The sequence below is a fragment of the Saccoglossus kowalevskii genome, chromosome 6 (genome assembly GCF_978046115.1).
Source record: "Saccoglossus kowalevskii chromosome 6, keSacKowa6.1, whole genome shotgun sequence".
Lineage (NCBI taxonomy): Eukaryota > Metazoa > Hemichordata > Enteropneusta > Harrimaniidae > Saccoglossus > Saccoglossus kowalevskii.
Window position 1 is genome coordinate 32429999 of NC_140646.1, and position 16059 is coordinate 32446057.

At 33.9% G+C, this 16059-nt stretch overlaps 1 protein-coding gene across 1 annotated transcript; it reads right to left on the minus strand.

Moving 5' to 3' along the window:
* Positions 1–14: 14 nt before the first annotated feature.
* On the minus strand, positions 15–16039 carry LOC102809343 (low-density lipoprotein receptor-related protein 12-like). Its single transcript, XM_006820342.3, has 9 exons — positions 15807–16039; positions 12961–13099; positions 10172–10371; positions 9289–9423; positions 8520–8833; positions 7663–7798; positions 6645–6761; positions 5124–5363; positions 15–3767 (listed from the first exon to the last, which is right to left on the minus strand). Exons 1-9 carry the CDS (start codon positions 15880–15882, stop codon positions 3049–3051), a joined length of 2076 nt encoding a protein of 691 aa, XP_006820405.2. The 5' UTR covers positions 15883–16039; the 3' UTR covers positions 15–3048.
* Positions 16040–16059: the final 20 nt, after the last annotated feature.

Consider the following 16059-nt stretch of genomic DNA (forward strand, 5'->3'; position numbering starts at 1 on the left):
CTAATAAAAAAATATTGCCATTGTATCTTGACAGTGCATTGTCATTTTATTATTTGATGGTATAAAAATTCAGGAAAAATTTACATGACAATATCAGCTGTAAATAACATGCATATTCCGGTTAAAAAAATATGGTGACTGCATTGCACCAAAATTGTACATACACTTTAGCCTCAATTGTAGAAAGACAGGAGAAAATGAAGAAATTAATATTTAAAACATGATTTCGTCCCAATCAGTTTGACAATATATTCTAATAAATATGACCAATATACTATAAAATCTGTATTTGAAGCCGCATCTCTAGTATAAGCTGCACCCATTCTTTTTGAGCAATTGAGTACCAAACATTCACAATTTCTCATACGTGTAGATGCTCTAATAGAAGCCCCATTCCTTCTGTTGCATTGTACCATTTTTATAGAAGCCGCAGCTTCTAATACTGATTTTACAGTATTAGTTTACACACACTCTCTTGCATTATATATTGTATGGTTATAAGTCTGCCCCTCAATTCACAACAAGCTTTATACATGTAGAACAATTCCAAACATGCCACTATGTTCACTCATTGTAACAGAATGCTTGAAATTACATGTAAATTTGTTGTCAAGTCACTGCTTAAAAATATGAAAAAAAAATTTGAAATTTGGGTAATTTTTTTGGTAAGAAAATAAATTTTCAGTCAGTTAGTGTACCAGATAAACACAAAGTGTAAACATTATTCAGCCTTTTAAACAATTAGTCCCAAACAATATGGGGGAACAAATGTATTTAAAATTTTTATTTTTTTTGGGATTACTTTCAATTAAATGAACTATGAGAAAAAGTTTAATGGAGTGACCCAAGCTGGCCTCATGAAAATGATCATGAAACGACGTTGTACTGTGACCGCGAGAAAGAATGGAACGGCAATATTGAAGTACGAGTCACTGTTTTGCTAACAAAATAGCTACATTACCGGTACACAAAATGTTGCCAGAGGAAGCAATGGCCACATCATGAGCAATATAGCTACCGTATATCATTAGCAAAACACTGTCTTATGCTGCAATATTGCTATTCCATTCTTCCGGTCACAGTGAAGATTACAATCATACTTTTTATTTTCAAGTTCTGATTGGATAGTATTGTTTTAACGACTTGCTGGACACAATGCTGCATTCTCGCCCAGCAGTGTGATAAGAACTGTTTTGTTGATGATACTCATGTCTTAACACTAGGTGTCACTGAATCTAAATTCATCTACACCATACAATATTGTATCATGGTAAATGAGCAAAGTGTTTAACAATGTGATGAACCAACAAACTATACACATGCATCATCACCCAGCTGAATATCCATTCCATCCCTTCATTTCAGGTCCATTCCTGACTGAAAAATGTGAAAATTGATGGACTATGCCTCAAATACTCCACCATAACAGTTGTGATATGCAATTCACAAATTTTGGCTCAAAGAACAGCAGCCGCCACCTTTTGCATTAGACAAATGCCAATTACATACAATACCATATATCAAGTAGATATGTATTGAATCACACAAAGTGCGACAACTACTCGCTAACAATTTATATTTGCTATCATACCTTGGCATATTTTGTAAATGTTATTTTCCTGCTATCAGTAACTCGCCAACACTTAAAATACATCCAGAACTCGTATTTGTCTTTTAGTTTATAAGGAGATCTATTTGGTTTTACACAGAGTCATGAAATGTGGTATAGCTCAGTTTTTCAACTAGCATTGTCCAATATGTTTCCTATGAGAATGTGAGTAACACAGAAATATACTTTCTATTACACTACCTGGAATGCCAGTACAAAATGTATGAATATAGTAGAAAGCAAAATTGAGTGAAAGTAACAATGGTGACTTACATGTAAGTCATAATTTTGCCTTGCACATAAAAATGCAATATCTAATGATTTCAAAATTAAGTTTGTTACCAGTCAGCATACAATTTTGATTTGTTGTAAGTTTGGTACATTTATGTACATAATTGAGAAATGATTACAAAACATGACAAGTATTGCTAAATATCACCCACCAGTACAGTCATACTGTCAGAAAAGTAGGTCAATCAGTGTCCAAATCTTCTACACTTTTTTTGTTAATTATAAAGGGCAATAATTAAAGTTTCTCAAAGTTGCTACCAGTTCTCCTCAAACAGAAGGTACATGTAATGCCTGAAACAAATATTTCTACCGCACTTTCTTAGCAAAGACAGTCTAACATTTGCTGGTTTAATTTCACTTAGTAATTTTGTGTGAATATATTATTGTACTTTCTGAACCCTGTTGCTATAAAAAAAAACACTCAAATGAAAGTACATACCATTCCATGTCAACTTTTCCCAGTATTTATGCTGTCAGGACAGTTGTCATTTGTTGATGTGAAATGTTAAAATGTGCCAAAATTGAAACCTTGAAAAGTATAATATGAAGGTAGTAGACACTGGCCCATTATAAAATGAGTTACATACTACTGATAGTTGATGTGGTCTTTCAATATATACATGTATCAAGAACATACATTGTATATTGGTATGTTTAGTTGTGTAGAGAAAATTTATCTATGAAATTTATTCAACCATAAAAAAACTGGTTTTGAGATTGATGTGGCTGACACACATGTTAAGCCTGTAACTTGAGTTATTTTCTATGAAAGGATATGAAACTTTTTGAATTGAATTCACTCCATGTGTATTTTATCCAATTTTCAATTCCAAATGGCTGTAAGAGTTTAATACTCCCACTAGTTCAAGAACTCCCTCCCCCATTTTCTATTTGCTTTTTTTGTGTGAAGAATCTTTAAGCCAAAGGTCATCACTTGCGTTAATGTAGTACAGTACATGTAGTAGTGGTGGTGAAAACTTTGTCAAAGGGTGAACTTTGACTTCAGATATCCTGAGCTGACCAATAAGGAAACAAACCCCAGTGTTGAAAGCATGAAGCATACTAGGATTGAAGTGTTCAGCATTAGTGTTAATCAAGTAGTGTGTGAAATGCATGCAAGTTATGATACAAAAGCCTTCCCCCACTTGTCAGCATGTGCTGTCAGTCTGGTTCGACAGAAGTCGAGTTGAGTCACTCTCAATCGAAAGCTGATTATTATCATCATCATCACCGCTGCTACTAGCGTTGATGGATACATTATCATCAGGTGCTCCGTCATCATTGTCTATATCTGCAGCAGAAGCATCATCACAAGATGCCGCATTATCGTTGGCGTCTTCCTCACCGAACTCCGCTCCAGATATGATGTTCTGTAACTGCTGAACATTAGAAACTGCATCTGCAATTTGCGGGTCAAGATTTCGAAGATGTTGAGCATCATGATTAGTTTCAGTATCAGTATCAACATCACCTTCCTCGTCTCGATGTGTTGCATTCGACTCTTGATCACAGTTTTCAACAGGGTTCTCATCAGCGACACTGATTACTAATGCACGTGACCGAGGTCGCCGTGGTCGCCTGGACCGTCTGGCACGTGACAGTGCATGAATCTGTTGCATAAACGCAGAGGTTGCATGATCTCCTGGCTCTGTGGAAGAAGCAACAGTTTCGGCATATGTCGGTGGAGCTTCACGGCGCATAAATTCCTGTTCAAGTCTTCGCATTGGTGAGGATCTTCCATAAGGGTGCTGCTCACTGAGCCGCAGAGCATACAACTTGCATGTACATCCTAGGGCTATGACCAATAATAATCCACAAACTAATGAGCCAATCACTGCAGCAGTAATCACACGAGTTGAAAGTATACCTTAAAAACATATAAGGAACAATATTATTCACTTTGAACTGGAAAGTAAAAACTCAGTAATTGTTGTATGTAACTGAACCTATAACATAATTAGATGCTTGAATGAAGTCTAAAAAATTACTGGTTTGTATAATGAAGGCAATTCCTATTTATTTTCAAATTATAAAATACAGTCAAACTATCTCTATATAAAGACCACCTGCCTATAGTGACGCAAGAAAATAACACCAAACACATGGCGGATAAATACTACCTATGTTGAATGAAAGTAATCATGTACTGCATGTGAGACTCAAACCTGTGATTGAACCTGGCACCAAAGTGTCTAGTTTCATGTCACAGCATGTTTGCTGCTCGCACACCAAGCATCACGAAAAAAGAATGCTTAATAAAAGTACAGAAAGTGTGAAACCTTTCCTCATCAATGGTGACCATTTTTAGACAGTGCAAAGCAACCTGTGTACTGGTATATGTATATGTATGTGTATGTGTATACAAGACCAAAATAATAATGAGCATTTTGTTTATAAAACAATTTCTAATTCCCTGAAGTCAAACTTATTTGATTTTGAACAACCAGCACAACCAGTTCAAATGAACTTTTGAGAAAATCATGACATTTTTGAGTTGGTGTTCCATTAAAAAATAATTTGAATTCCATATGAAGACCATTTGTCTTTAAAGCGCATTCCTCTGGGTGGTCACTATACACAAGTTTGACTGTACCTATATTCAAGGCTGAAGAAAGGACAACCAAGCTACAAGGTAGTTGGCAATGAATAATTTGCAAAGAAAATGAAATTAGCCAAATCATGCCTGAGAATAAATAAGAGCACATAAACCAAATATTGGATTTATACAGCATCAATTCATTCATTGTACAGTTGTCAAATTGGATTCCACTGCGAAATGAAATGATGTGCACATGTATCCCATCTCGTAAGTTGCTGTATGTATTGAAATTAAATAGAACATTGTATCCCAGAGAAGTTGAAATATACATAATAAGTACAACACTGGAACAGATTACCAAAAAGCAATTGATGCCTATACATGTATATATATATTTCAAAAATTTAATGAAATCGACCAATGTATACATTGTATCAATGAGTTTAATGGCCTTGGAATCTCTCTTATAAATGTCATATTTCCCATCCCATCACTTAGAATTTATTTTTGCTGAAGGAATGAATCAGTGCAAATAAAATCCAGTGAAAATACCCCTTTTCCTATATTTCACATTGAACTTCATGCACAACAGCTAAAATGTTTTTGTCGCGGAAATTAATTCCAAGTAAAAGTTCTAAGTTTTTATTTACAGACTTGGTTGTGAGACCAATACACAGGACTTACCAGGACAATAATTCTCATCAGACCCATCTCCACAGTCATCGGTGCCATCACACTGCCAGGATTCAAATATGCATTGTTTGTTACCGCATAGAAATAATCCTCTATCGCTATTACAGATAAGAGCGTTACAGTTATACTCATCAGATCCGTCAGCACAGCGTGGTTTACCACTGCAATGATCATCCTGACTGAAACAGTTTTTACCATTCCAGCAAGCAAATTCATCACTCTTACAATCACCTGTATGTCAAAATGGCAACGTTAGTGAAAATCTGAAGGTGAATACATAAATTTGTAATTTCCACAACAGTGCATCATAAAAATATTGTTCAAATACATAATGGCACTACCGTATTTACTCTATTGGTAGTGCATCTCCAATAGAAGCGAATATAAACCAAAAAATTGCATTTGTTTTATACTGAAACATTAAAATATGAATATTTTGATTATAGAAACACCACTGTAATTTAAGTAAGGCACATACGCTACAAATAGAGCAAGTACAGTATATGCAATTAATAAACGTTATTTACATGTAAATACAAATTGTGTTGTATTTATACCATACAAACAAAATCAGAGTATCATACATGTAGTGGAATAGGTGATTTTCCGAACAATTGCGAGATCTCGCGAGATGCATGAAAGACGCGCGTCGAACGTCTGCTGCAAAAATCGAACGATTTGATTTTGAATTAGAATTTCTTTATTTCACAGCTTACATTGACCGGCCGATCTTCGACAGAGGAATATTGCTTCCGAATACCCTCACTTAATCGAAATTGCCTATCATCAAATGTGGACAGCACATTATTAAGCATGGAAATGTCCCAGAAATACTTTCGCGTTTGTCGAATCCCACGCGATGTTTGACGCGACTACGACGCTATGACCTTTGTTTGTCCTGTTTTTACGTTCGATTTCACGCATAACGCGTGATTCTCGCAGTGTACGGAAAATGGTCTATTCATTTAAAGAAATTTGTTTACACTGTTTTGGCAACTCAACACATTTCCACCTATGCCCCTCCTCCTACTGAAGGACAAAACCAAGGATGTCCATTAGTTTTTGAGTGACTGTTATGAATGTGAATGGTTGGACAGCCAGCATATGACAGAAACCTTGTAGAGCTAAGTTTAATGAAACGCTAATATATCGCTAATAATGTACAAACTCTAAAGAGTTCGAAATGCAATGATATCATTATGTCCAAATTTGGACAACAGGTTACATTATCAGATACTGAATATATTTGTAAGATATTTCCACAGAAATGTACATTTTTGTGTACTTTCGTTTGTCCTTGTTTTTTCTTAGACAATGGTTTAAACAATAACTGAGAATTTAAAGAGAATTATAATAATCATTGATCACAAATAATATATATGCCATACAACAAATTTCATTTCTTAGGTTTGCTATGATAGTGCATGTAAAATTTGATTTATTTTTATTTTTAGAGAAGCTTAGATATGCCAAGTTGATTTCTGGTCAAGATACTGAATAATTGTAACTTACGGCAGCCCAACTCATCTTCCCCATCTGTACAGTCAAAATAGTCATTACATCTTGCAATCTCTGGGTCATAACAGTTACTTTCATCACCACATAACACCTGCGTATCGAGACAAATACCTACAAAGCAAATACACAAGTACAAATCATTCATAGTGTACACAGTCACAATGCATTCAGGAAAAACAACAATACTGTATTTGCTCTATCAGAATCAACCATAAATTGTTTTTATTGCACATTGAATCAATAAAATATGCTTATTTTTGATCACAGAATCACCTCTTTTATTATGTAAGTAATCAGTACATGTGCTACTGAAAGGGCAAATACAGTAATCTACATGTAAATGTGTGCAGTATGTAAATGAGAATGTATGTACGAGATACTGTAAAATTTACTGGGTTTAAATTTTGCTGATTTACCATTTTAGGCATATTCAGTGTGTTTTAAATTCACGGTTTTATCATTTAGATAATGTGTTCTATGCTAAATTCTACATATTAACTGGATTTTAATTTAGCGCATTTTCCAGTCAGTGAAACAAGCAAAATTAAAACCATGTGAATAATTAACCCTTTTACAGTAATGAATACATGACTATATTGTACAATTCCTTGAAATCTACATCATCAAGTTGAAATAAAACCATGTGCATATATAATGTCGGGTACTGTATTTTAACCACTTTAAATTATCCACTGTTTTCCACAACAGTGTTTTAACAAGAATAATTTACTACAATTGTACCTACAACATCAAGCATTGATGTTAACCTTTTTACTACCAGACTTTTTTCCCCACCAATTTTAATGCACTTTTTTCTTATATATTCAATAATTCTGAAACTCAACCCTAATTTTGGAGCCAACAGACAAAATTTGATTAATTTTTTAGTTTTTACCCGAAAAATTTGGCTAATTTTGTCCCAATATTCTGAAAAGTAGTACAGACTATTATGTGAATTTGTGATGAAAAGTGGGAACTGGTGGTGTAAAGGTTAATGATATGTAAATCTTACCTTTATGTTGATATGTAGCATTGAATCCCTTGCTCACCAACTTAGCATCAGATTTAAACACAACCAGCATTCTACTGTGTGTGGATTCAATCACATGTGGCACTTTATCACCCCCATATAGATGTGTTAGCTCCTCCTAATAAAAGCATCAAATAGTAAAACTAATAACAATTTGAAAGATGTCAGAACATATATGTACGATAAACCACTTCATTTTTGTTGCTAGAAATTTGATGACAATAAGAAACTGACACTGCATTTTTTATGACTCCCTCATTTGATATTAAATCGATTTACAGTATATACCGGTATCAACAGTTAACCAGTGGTCAAGCCCAAATATGGCAATCATCTGAATAAAATGTGCGAAAGCAACTGTCAGTATAAGTGGCAATGATCAATACTCATTTCACTGGACTGCAAAATACCCTGGATGTTTGATTCTCAGTTTCTGGTCTTTGTGTCAAAGTGAAGGGTTGTAATAAAAATAAAGCCTATAGTGGAGGTTCCACCACATTGAGAAGGAAATTGGGGCATTGGGGCAATAGAAGGTATTAGTAGAAGCTGCAACTGATTTTGATTATGACCATCTAGCGGTATACATTGCCTTAAACTACGTCTAGTCCAAATGAAATTCATCAATCATCAATCAAAACTTGAGCTACAAACCATCAGTACGATTCTCTCTAACTGGTTGACAATTCAGAGAAGAGCAAGCTCTACTAAATTTGCAGTCATTTGAATCAGTGTATGCCATGAGGACTGTCCATTGAGGGTGCATGATGTCTCATCATATATCTCATTTCAATCAGAATGTTACGAGAGTAACATTTACGTCTTCATACGTATCTCATTACCTGATATATATCATCCCCGTCATACGCAATCAGAAAGTCATTCTCCTGCAGCTGAAATTCCACAAATCTCAACTGTACGGTACTAACAGTGGACAGTATAGTCCATGAACACGACATATTATTTGCATACGGATGTGGATAATTAGGAGACGTGAAATATCCAACTTCACCATCCAAGGAATGTTTGCAGTACTCCGGGCAGTATTGTTCATCTGAACCGTCAGGGCAATCATTGATACCGTCGCACTGACGAAATTCAGGTAGGCAGGTATCGGTTGTTGAACATGCGAACGAATGCATGGCACAAGAAGATGCTAGTAGAAAAAAAAAAAAATAGTTGTTAATTTTAATATTTCCAATTCATTGATGAAATCATGTACCTAATCTGCATGAAAGTCAAAGAATGAATAAATGTCTAATGAACCTAACAAAAAACAACATCCATTTTGAATCAAAATATGCCTCAACATGACGACGCCCTGACAGTGAACAGCAGATTAAACAAATGTACAGTTAAGTCGAAGCATATATACAAGGCATAATTTGATACATTGAAAAAACCTGTCAACAAATAAGCTGCTCCCTGATTGGTCTGTCTGTTAGGTTTCAGGGTTGGGTAGCCAATCAGAAACACTCTTGTAAGTAGCTTGGCATTGACTCCAATCTTAACTTTTCACTAATAAATAATGAGATTTGTTCAAGAAATCCATAAAGTATGCCATAAGATAATACAATTAACATTTAAGCAACACATAGTTACATGTCTTACCTGGCTTACACAATTGGGGATCTTCATCTGATCCATCTCCACATTCACTTTTTCCATTACAACGCCACTCATTTAAAATACAAAGTTGATTTGAACACTGAAATTCACCATTACGACATGGAGTGCTATTTGAACCTAAGACATAAATAAAGAGATGAGATAAAAAAAACATTTAATTTTTCAGTAATGTGAGATGTAATGTGTTTGAGACCAAACCCAAAACCTATGGTACATGTATAATAGAATCAATCATCTACCATATTTGGTTATTACATTACATCATTGTGGTACAGTATAATACTCTATTGGCCTTGAACAAGCATAAAGGGTGAGCACATTAACAAAATAGGTGATACCGGTACTCTGTGGTCGTGGCAGCTGTAAAATCTGCATTAGAAACCATGATGGTGCAATGCAATAGAGGGGAGCAGCTTCTTTTAGAGCATATAAACATATGAGAAATGGTGAATTTATGATTCTCAATGCTTTAAAAATTTGGGCGAGGCTTCTATTAGGAATACAGCTTCTAATACTGATTTTAAAGTTTACATCTAACACAGAAAACAATAAAATTTACTGTTCCATATAGAGTCGTATCGGCATTGGTTCCATTGAACCAAAGACACTAGAAAAAGATTTGAACGTTCAAATTGTTCTTTAATATAAGGCAAACTATTTGCGTTGACAATTACAGTGACGTTAAATTCGCAGGAAACAGGAGCACTATAGCGCAACAGAAATAAAATTCTGTCATTGAACGCAAACGTTCACACAGTGCAACACATTTTTGGTAGCCATTTAAGGCTGTTATCTCTTCTTAAATTATTACTCTGAAGTGGAAAAAGATGTATAATAATTAAGTTATTAAGTATTGCATACTTACTCGCAACATAGGTTAACAAAAAACCAGATCGTTGTATTTTTGTATTAGTGTGAAATTTAAGCCATACATGATCCCTAGTTGATATGATAGGATTGGGTAATTGACTTCCGCACAACTTCACACTACCACCAAGTGCAGGACCATACTCCAGATAATCATTCTCACAAAGTGTTCCATCTTCTAAATCAAACGCTAGAAAACTGAATCACACAGAACACTGAGGTTGATTTTTTATGACAATGCAGTAAAAACAAGCAGCCTCTCAGCTGAGATAGCTCCGCTGTTAGCAATGCACATTTCAATTAAAGAACAGAAGATATCATTAGAAAATGAACAATATGTATAGCATCAAAACAATCAGACTTGCAGTTTTCAACAATTAGTGGAAAATATCACTTTTTACCAAAAATTACAAAAATATTCATCAAAATTAGAGAATTAAAGATATTATTGCAAAATGAACAAATCTGAGAGAGGTCCAGATGTAGTATCTATATATGTAATATCAAAGAAATTGGACTTGCAGTTTTTTAACAAGAAGTCGTAAATATCACTTTTTACCAAAAATTACAAAAATATTCATCAAAATTAGAGAATTGAAGATATCATCATGAAATGAACAAATCTGAGAGAGGTCCACATGTAGTACCTATATATGTAAACTCAAAGCAATTGGACTTGAGGTTTTTAACAAGAAGTCGAAAATATCACTTTTTACCAAAAATATTCACCAAAATTAGAAAATTAAAGATATCATTACAAAATGAACAAATCTGAGAGAGGTCTAAATGTAGTACCTATATATGTAATATCAAAGCAATTGGACTTGCGGCTTTTAACAAGAAGTTGAAAATATCACTTTTTACCAAAAATGACAAAAATATTCACCAAAATTAGAGAATTAAAGATATCATCATGAAATGAACAAATCTAAGAGAGGTCTACCCAAGGTACATATACATCAAGTATCAAAGCATTCAGGCTTGTAGTTTTCAAGAAGAAGTCGAAAAAGTAAAACATTGACACGGACGACGACGGACAATCACTTATATGATAAGCTCCGTTCGGCAAAGTCGACAGAGGAGCTAAAAAAAAGACAATACACATATTGGGTTATAATATCATAGAAATTCTAATAAAGAAATGTTTTCATCCCATTTTTTACCAAAAATTACTAAATTCGTCCAAAAATAATACCTAAAAGTGCATGGAATACCATATATTGCCAGTAGAATATGTATTATAGTATGTTATGAGGTTATTACGAAGGCCGACACACAGCAAAGTATCGACCGACGCGCAGAAAAGGACGATGTGACCGTTTACTGTCTGAGTGCATACTTTGCAGTATCCTCGTAATAACCTTATTATTATACATCTTTTCTAATCCAGGAATACATCATGGGAATGTCGAAATCCAAAACGTTTAGAACAGATCTAGCGAACTTCTTTGTTTGGGTTCAGTCAAACCCTGGGGGGCAGCCATGTTAGTTTTTATGATTAGAGAATGCTTACGCGCATAATCGTTCCATATTTGGAATTCGAGTTTCATAATATGGTAAATACCCAGTGCAATACCGCAAAATTACAGCATGCTGTAACTTATGGCGTTATGGTGACAAATGTATAATAATATGTATTATAATTTGTCCTTGCACAAGGTTTAAACAATGTATGCCCAAATGCCAGAGAAATTACCAAAAACTACCATATTCTGCCTATGAATGAAAATAACACAAGGATTGTCACGACAACACAAGGATTGTCAGGACAATACCACCTAAAAGTAAACATAAACAGACCATCATAAAATCTCAGTATAATATGTATTCTATTATAATTTTTATTTGTACCCAACTGGAACAAAATTGCCATATGCATTCCAAATACCAGAGAAAACTTCATTTCACCTACAATAAAAAATTTTTGCCCAAAACAGCTGCCACCAATGATATGCAAGAAATATCAACGAAAAAGCCTTATAGATGCATTTCAGAGATATGAGAGTACAATGACAAAAGAGCAGAACTCAAATTATTTTTTGACTAGCCAACAATATTTCTTTTTATTCATATCAACAAAATTGGATAATTGCGTGTCTTCTGAAGCAAAAGCTTCATAACACTGTCAAAAATAACCCAAAAAAAATCAGTATGACTTAATTTAATTTAACATTTTTAACTACTGTTGACACATGATGGACATCACACTGAAAGATATCAAAAATGTTTGGACAATCACATTCATTTTCATACATATTTAATAATGCCATCACTTTTTGGACAGACCAAGAAAAGATGTGACTATTCTGGATTCACATGGACTCAAAACAGAGTACTGTAAAATTTGTATTAGAAGCTGCAGCTCTATTAAAATGGAACAATGCAACACAGGCAACAGAGTGCAGCTTCTATTAGAGCATCTACACACATATGAGAAATGGTGAATTTTTAGTTCTCAATTGTTCAAAAAATATGTGTGTGGCTTCTATTAGGGATGTGGCTTCTAATACAAATGTTATGGTACATGTAGTTGTTTACTGTAATTTTCATAAATAAACACAATTTTCTAAATAAACACCCGTTTTACTCTATGTTTTGTTATTGTTTTTTTGTAAATCAAAATTGTTTATAATAGGAAATGTTTTACCATGAAGAAGTCTACATTTCAGGACTGAAAAAATGTTTTGAAAATGGGAAAGAACCCACTACAGTGATCACCCCTGTCTTGGGGTTCTTTCCGCTTTCAAGTTTCAGATCACTGATGAAGGACACTGATAGGTAATATACCTGATAATAATGTGATCATGTTCACTAGATATGAACCAAGAACAGTCTTTGTCTGGTGGATATAACTGTGGATAATTTATACTGGCTATATTTCCTTGTCGACTAGAACGCTGACCATAGTTAGGACAATCTTCATTGTCTGAAAAATAATTCAAATTGTTACTAGAAAGAAAGAAACAGAGAGACAAAGAGAGAGGTTGAATGTTTGGTCCCTTCGATCCTCCAGTAATATTTAATATTTATTTTTACTGTGAGGCCTGAACTGTTATTTATTAGTAGTTTCAGTACATGAGTATGTCCTAGCTGGTATTCCAAGATCGAATGAGAATGGGTAATGAAACAAAAAAAACGACAGTTTACTAAGGTTGAAAATTGAACAGCATCACTTTATTAATCGCAATAGTATATCCAAACTGCAGATCAATGCAAGTTATTTTGTTTCAGATCAACTTTGAAAAATCAGTACTAAAATTATTTACTAGACGTCATAAGAAGTCATGATCAACAAAACTGCATTGCATTTTATAACTTGTGTAGTAAATGAGCATGAAATTTCCAAATCTGAGCAAGATGAAGTGACAATCTGTGGAACTTTCCAGTTTAAGCTACATAAACATGGTTTTCAAACATGCACGTCATTACGAAAATGATGGCTAATGACACAAAATGATGGCATGCGTTAAGTTACAGAGACAGTGAAGGAAGTATAATAATATGAGGTAATTACGAGGATACCGCAAAGTATACACAAAGACAGTACAGCAGGAGTATCAATGCAACCGCATACTGTCTGATTGCATACTTTGCGGTATCCTAGTAATAATCTTATTATTATTATACATCTTTTCTTTTTAAGGATACATCATGGGAATGCCGAAATCCAAAAAGTTTAGATTCAGCGAACTTCTTTGTGTGTGGTCCAGGGCTGCTATGTTTATTTTTATATTAGAGAATTCATACGCATGTAATTGTTCCATATTTGAAATTTGCATTAGGGTGCAAATACCAAGTGCAATACCGCAAAATTACCGAACACTATGACTTATGGCGTTACGGTGATAGATGTATGTTAATAATTATTACATGTATGTGGCAAAAAAAAAATAGAATTTGCCGTTCTCTAAAATGCTTTATCAGCACTTGTATGTATCAGCATGTGTTGAACGATCAAACTTTCCCTTATACTGTACATGTATAGGGTAAGCTATGTCACCAATATTGATGCGTTCCAGGTCACTGACATCACATTCGAACATTTCCCATTGTTTAAATTAGATGCAGATGTGCTATATAAAGTGATGGAATCTTGTTACTGAATACAAACGTTCATACAACACAAAACAATCTCTAATTCAATAAGTACTACAAAAATACTGAATACTATATGAAATTCAGGCAGTATGTAGTCACATAGACCTTCGCTACACATCAGCCGTTACCATTGCCATACTGCCTTCATGTATACTTTGCAATATTCTTGAGATAACCTAATATTATTATATTCAAAACAGTAATTTATGTGCCATATAGATTAAAAAGAATATGTACTGAGCTGCTTTTATAAATTTATAATTGCAGAACACGTACATCTAAATGTGTTTAGTACGAATTATATTAGTTCCATATCATACCCATCCAGAAATATAATTTTAAAGATGTGCTAATAGTTAACTACTAATGTGCCAGATATATTATTATTATTATCTGTACAAGTACAATGTATTTTTGGTAACAGTTTCGATTAACACTTTGATTCTTATCATCTTTTATTCGATAATTATCAAAAACTGCAATTTTGCAGAAATACTCTGACAAGATGTATCAGCATCAAGTGTGCCATACATACAGAAAACTTGTTGTTGTCTTTCCTTTTATACATGTATGCCTGCAGTTGCCTCTTAACCTAAAATACATTTATGAATTTTTAATTAATCATATTTTTTTTACTAGTTTTAAAAATCCTTTACGCTAATTTTGGATTACCCATTGATGATAACTAAATAATAATAATCAAATTTTGTAAATATTCATATATTCAGATTCTGTACCCACTGTATGAAAGACACTGATTGGACAAAACTAGTTGCTATGATTGTTCATACGATTTTTAATTGGCATATTTTAGTTTTTTTTAAACATTTATAAATTAATTGTAAACACATCCATACATGGGTGACCTGAAATAAGTGTATTAGCACATAATTGTACCATTTACTATAAAATACTTTATTTTCGCTGGAATTAATTTTCGCTGAAAAGGCTTTTTGCGCGTTTTATATGGAATTTATTTTCACTGATTTTTGATGAGTTTAATGTGAAATATAGGAAAACAAGTATATTCGCTGGATTTTATTTACACAGAATCACCACTTCAGCGAAAATAGCGAAAATAAATTCCAAGCGAAAATAAAGTATTCTACAGTAACCAAACATGTAGAAATAAACACTAGTTAGGGGTTTTCCATTTGACAATAGCGGGTAGAGCAGAACACATGAACAATGGTTAATTTCAAACAGTGCTGAAATATAAGAATAAAAACATAACAATATTATCGTCATAGAAATGTGAACAAAACAACTGCGGAGAACCAGTTTCTTTCCCCTCAAATTTTCATATGGATGGACCCCAAGACTGCTGATGACCAAATCATCGAAATATTTAAAAAGTACAAACAACTGAACTTGGTACAGGGCGATACGCGTTGTTGTGCCTGTGTTTGTCAATAAATGTTATGACCCATATGGCCATATAGTATGGCTGATCGCATGTGACGTATTATGGGGAGTAGTGTCGACAAAAATAAGTGACAGCAACGTACATACATGTATGCATAAATAAACATTACCTGTGTTTGATGCCGCGACAGGAAGTAACAAAATGACGATCACCGACACGGACAAATTCCATTTTTCTCGATACATATTTACAGATATAACAATTATCAGTCGGGAAAATGTACCACTGAAATACGACAGTACTCGACTGGAACAAATAGCGAAAAGGTGGCGTAATTTACACAAACAATTTACGTACGATCAAAGGTCCGCCATAGTTTTCCTCTCCGCCATCTTGTAATAATAAACACAAAGTTGAGGTGT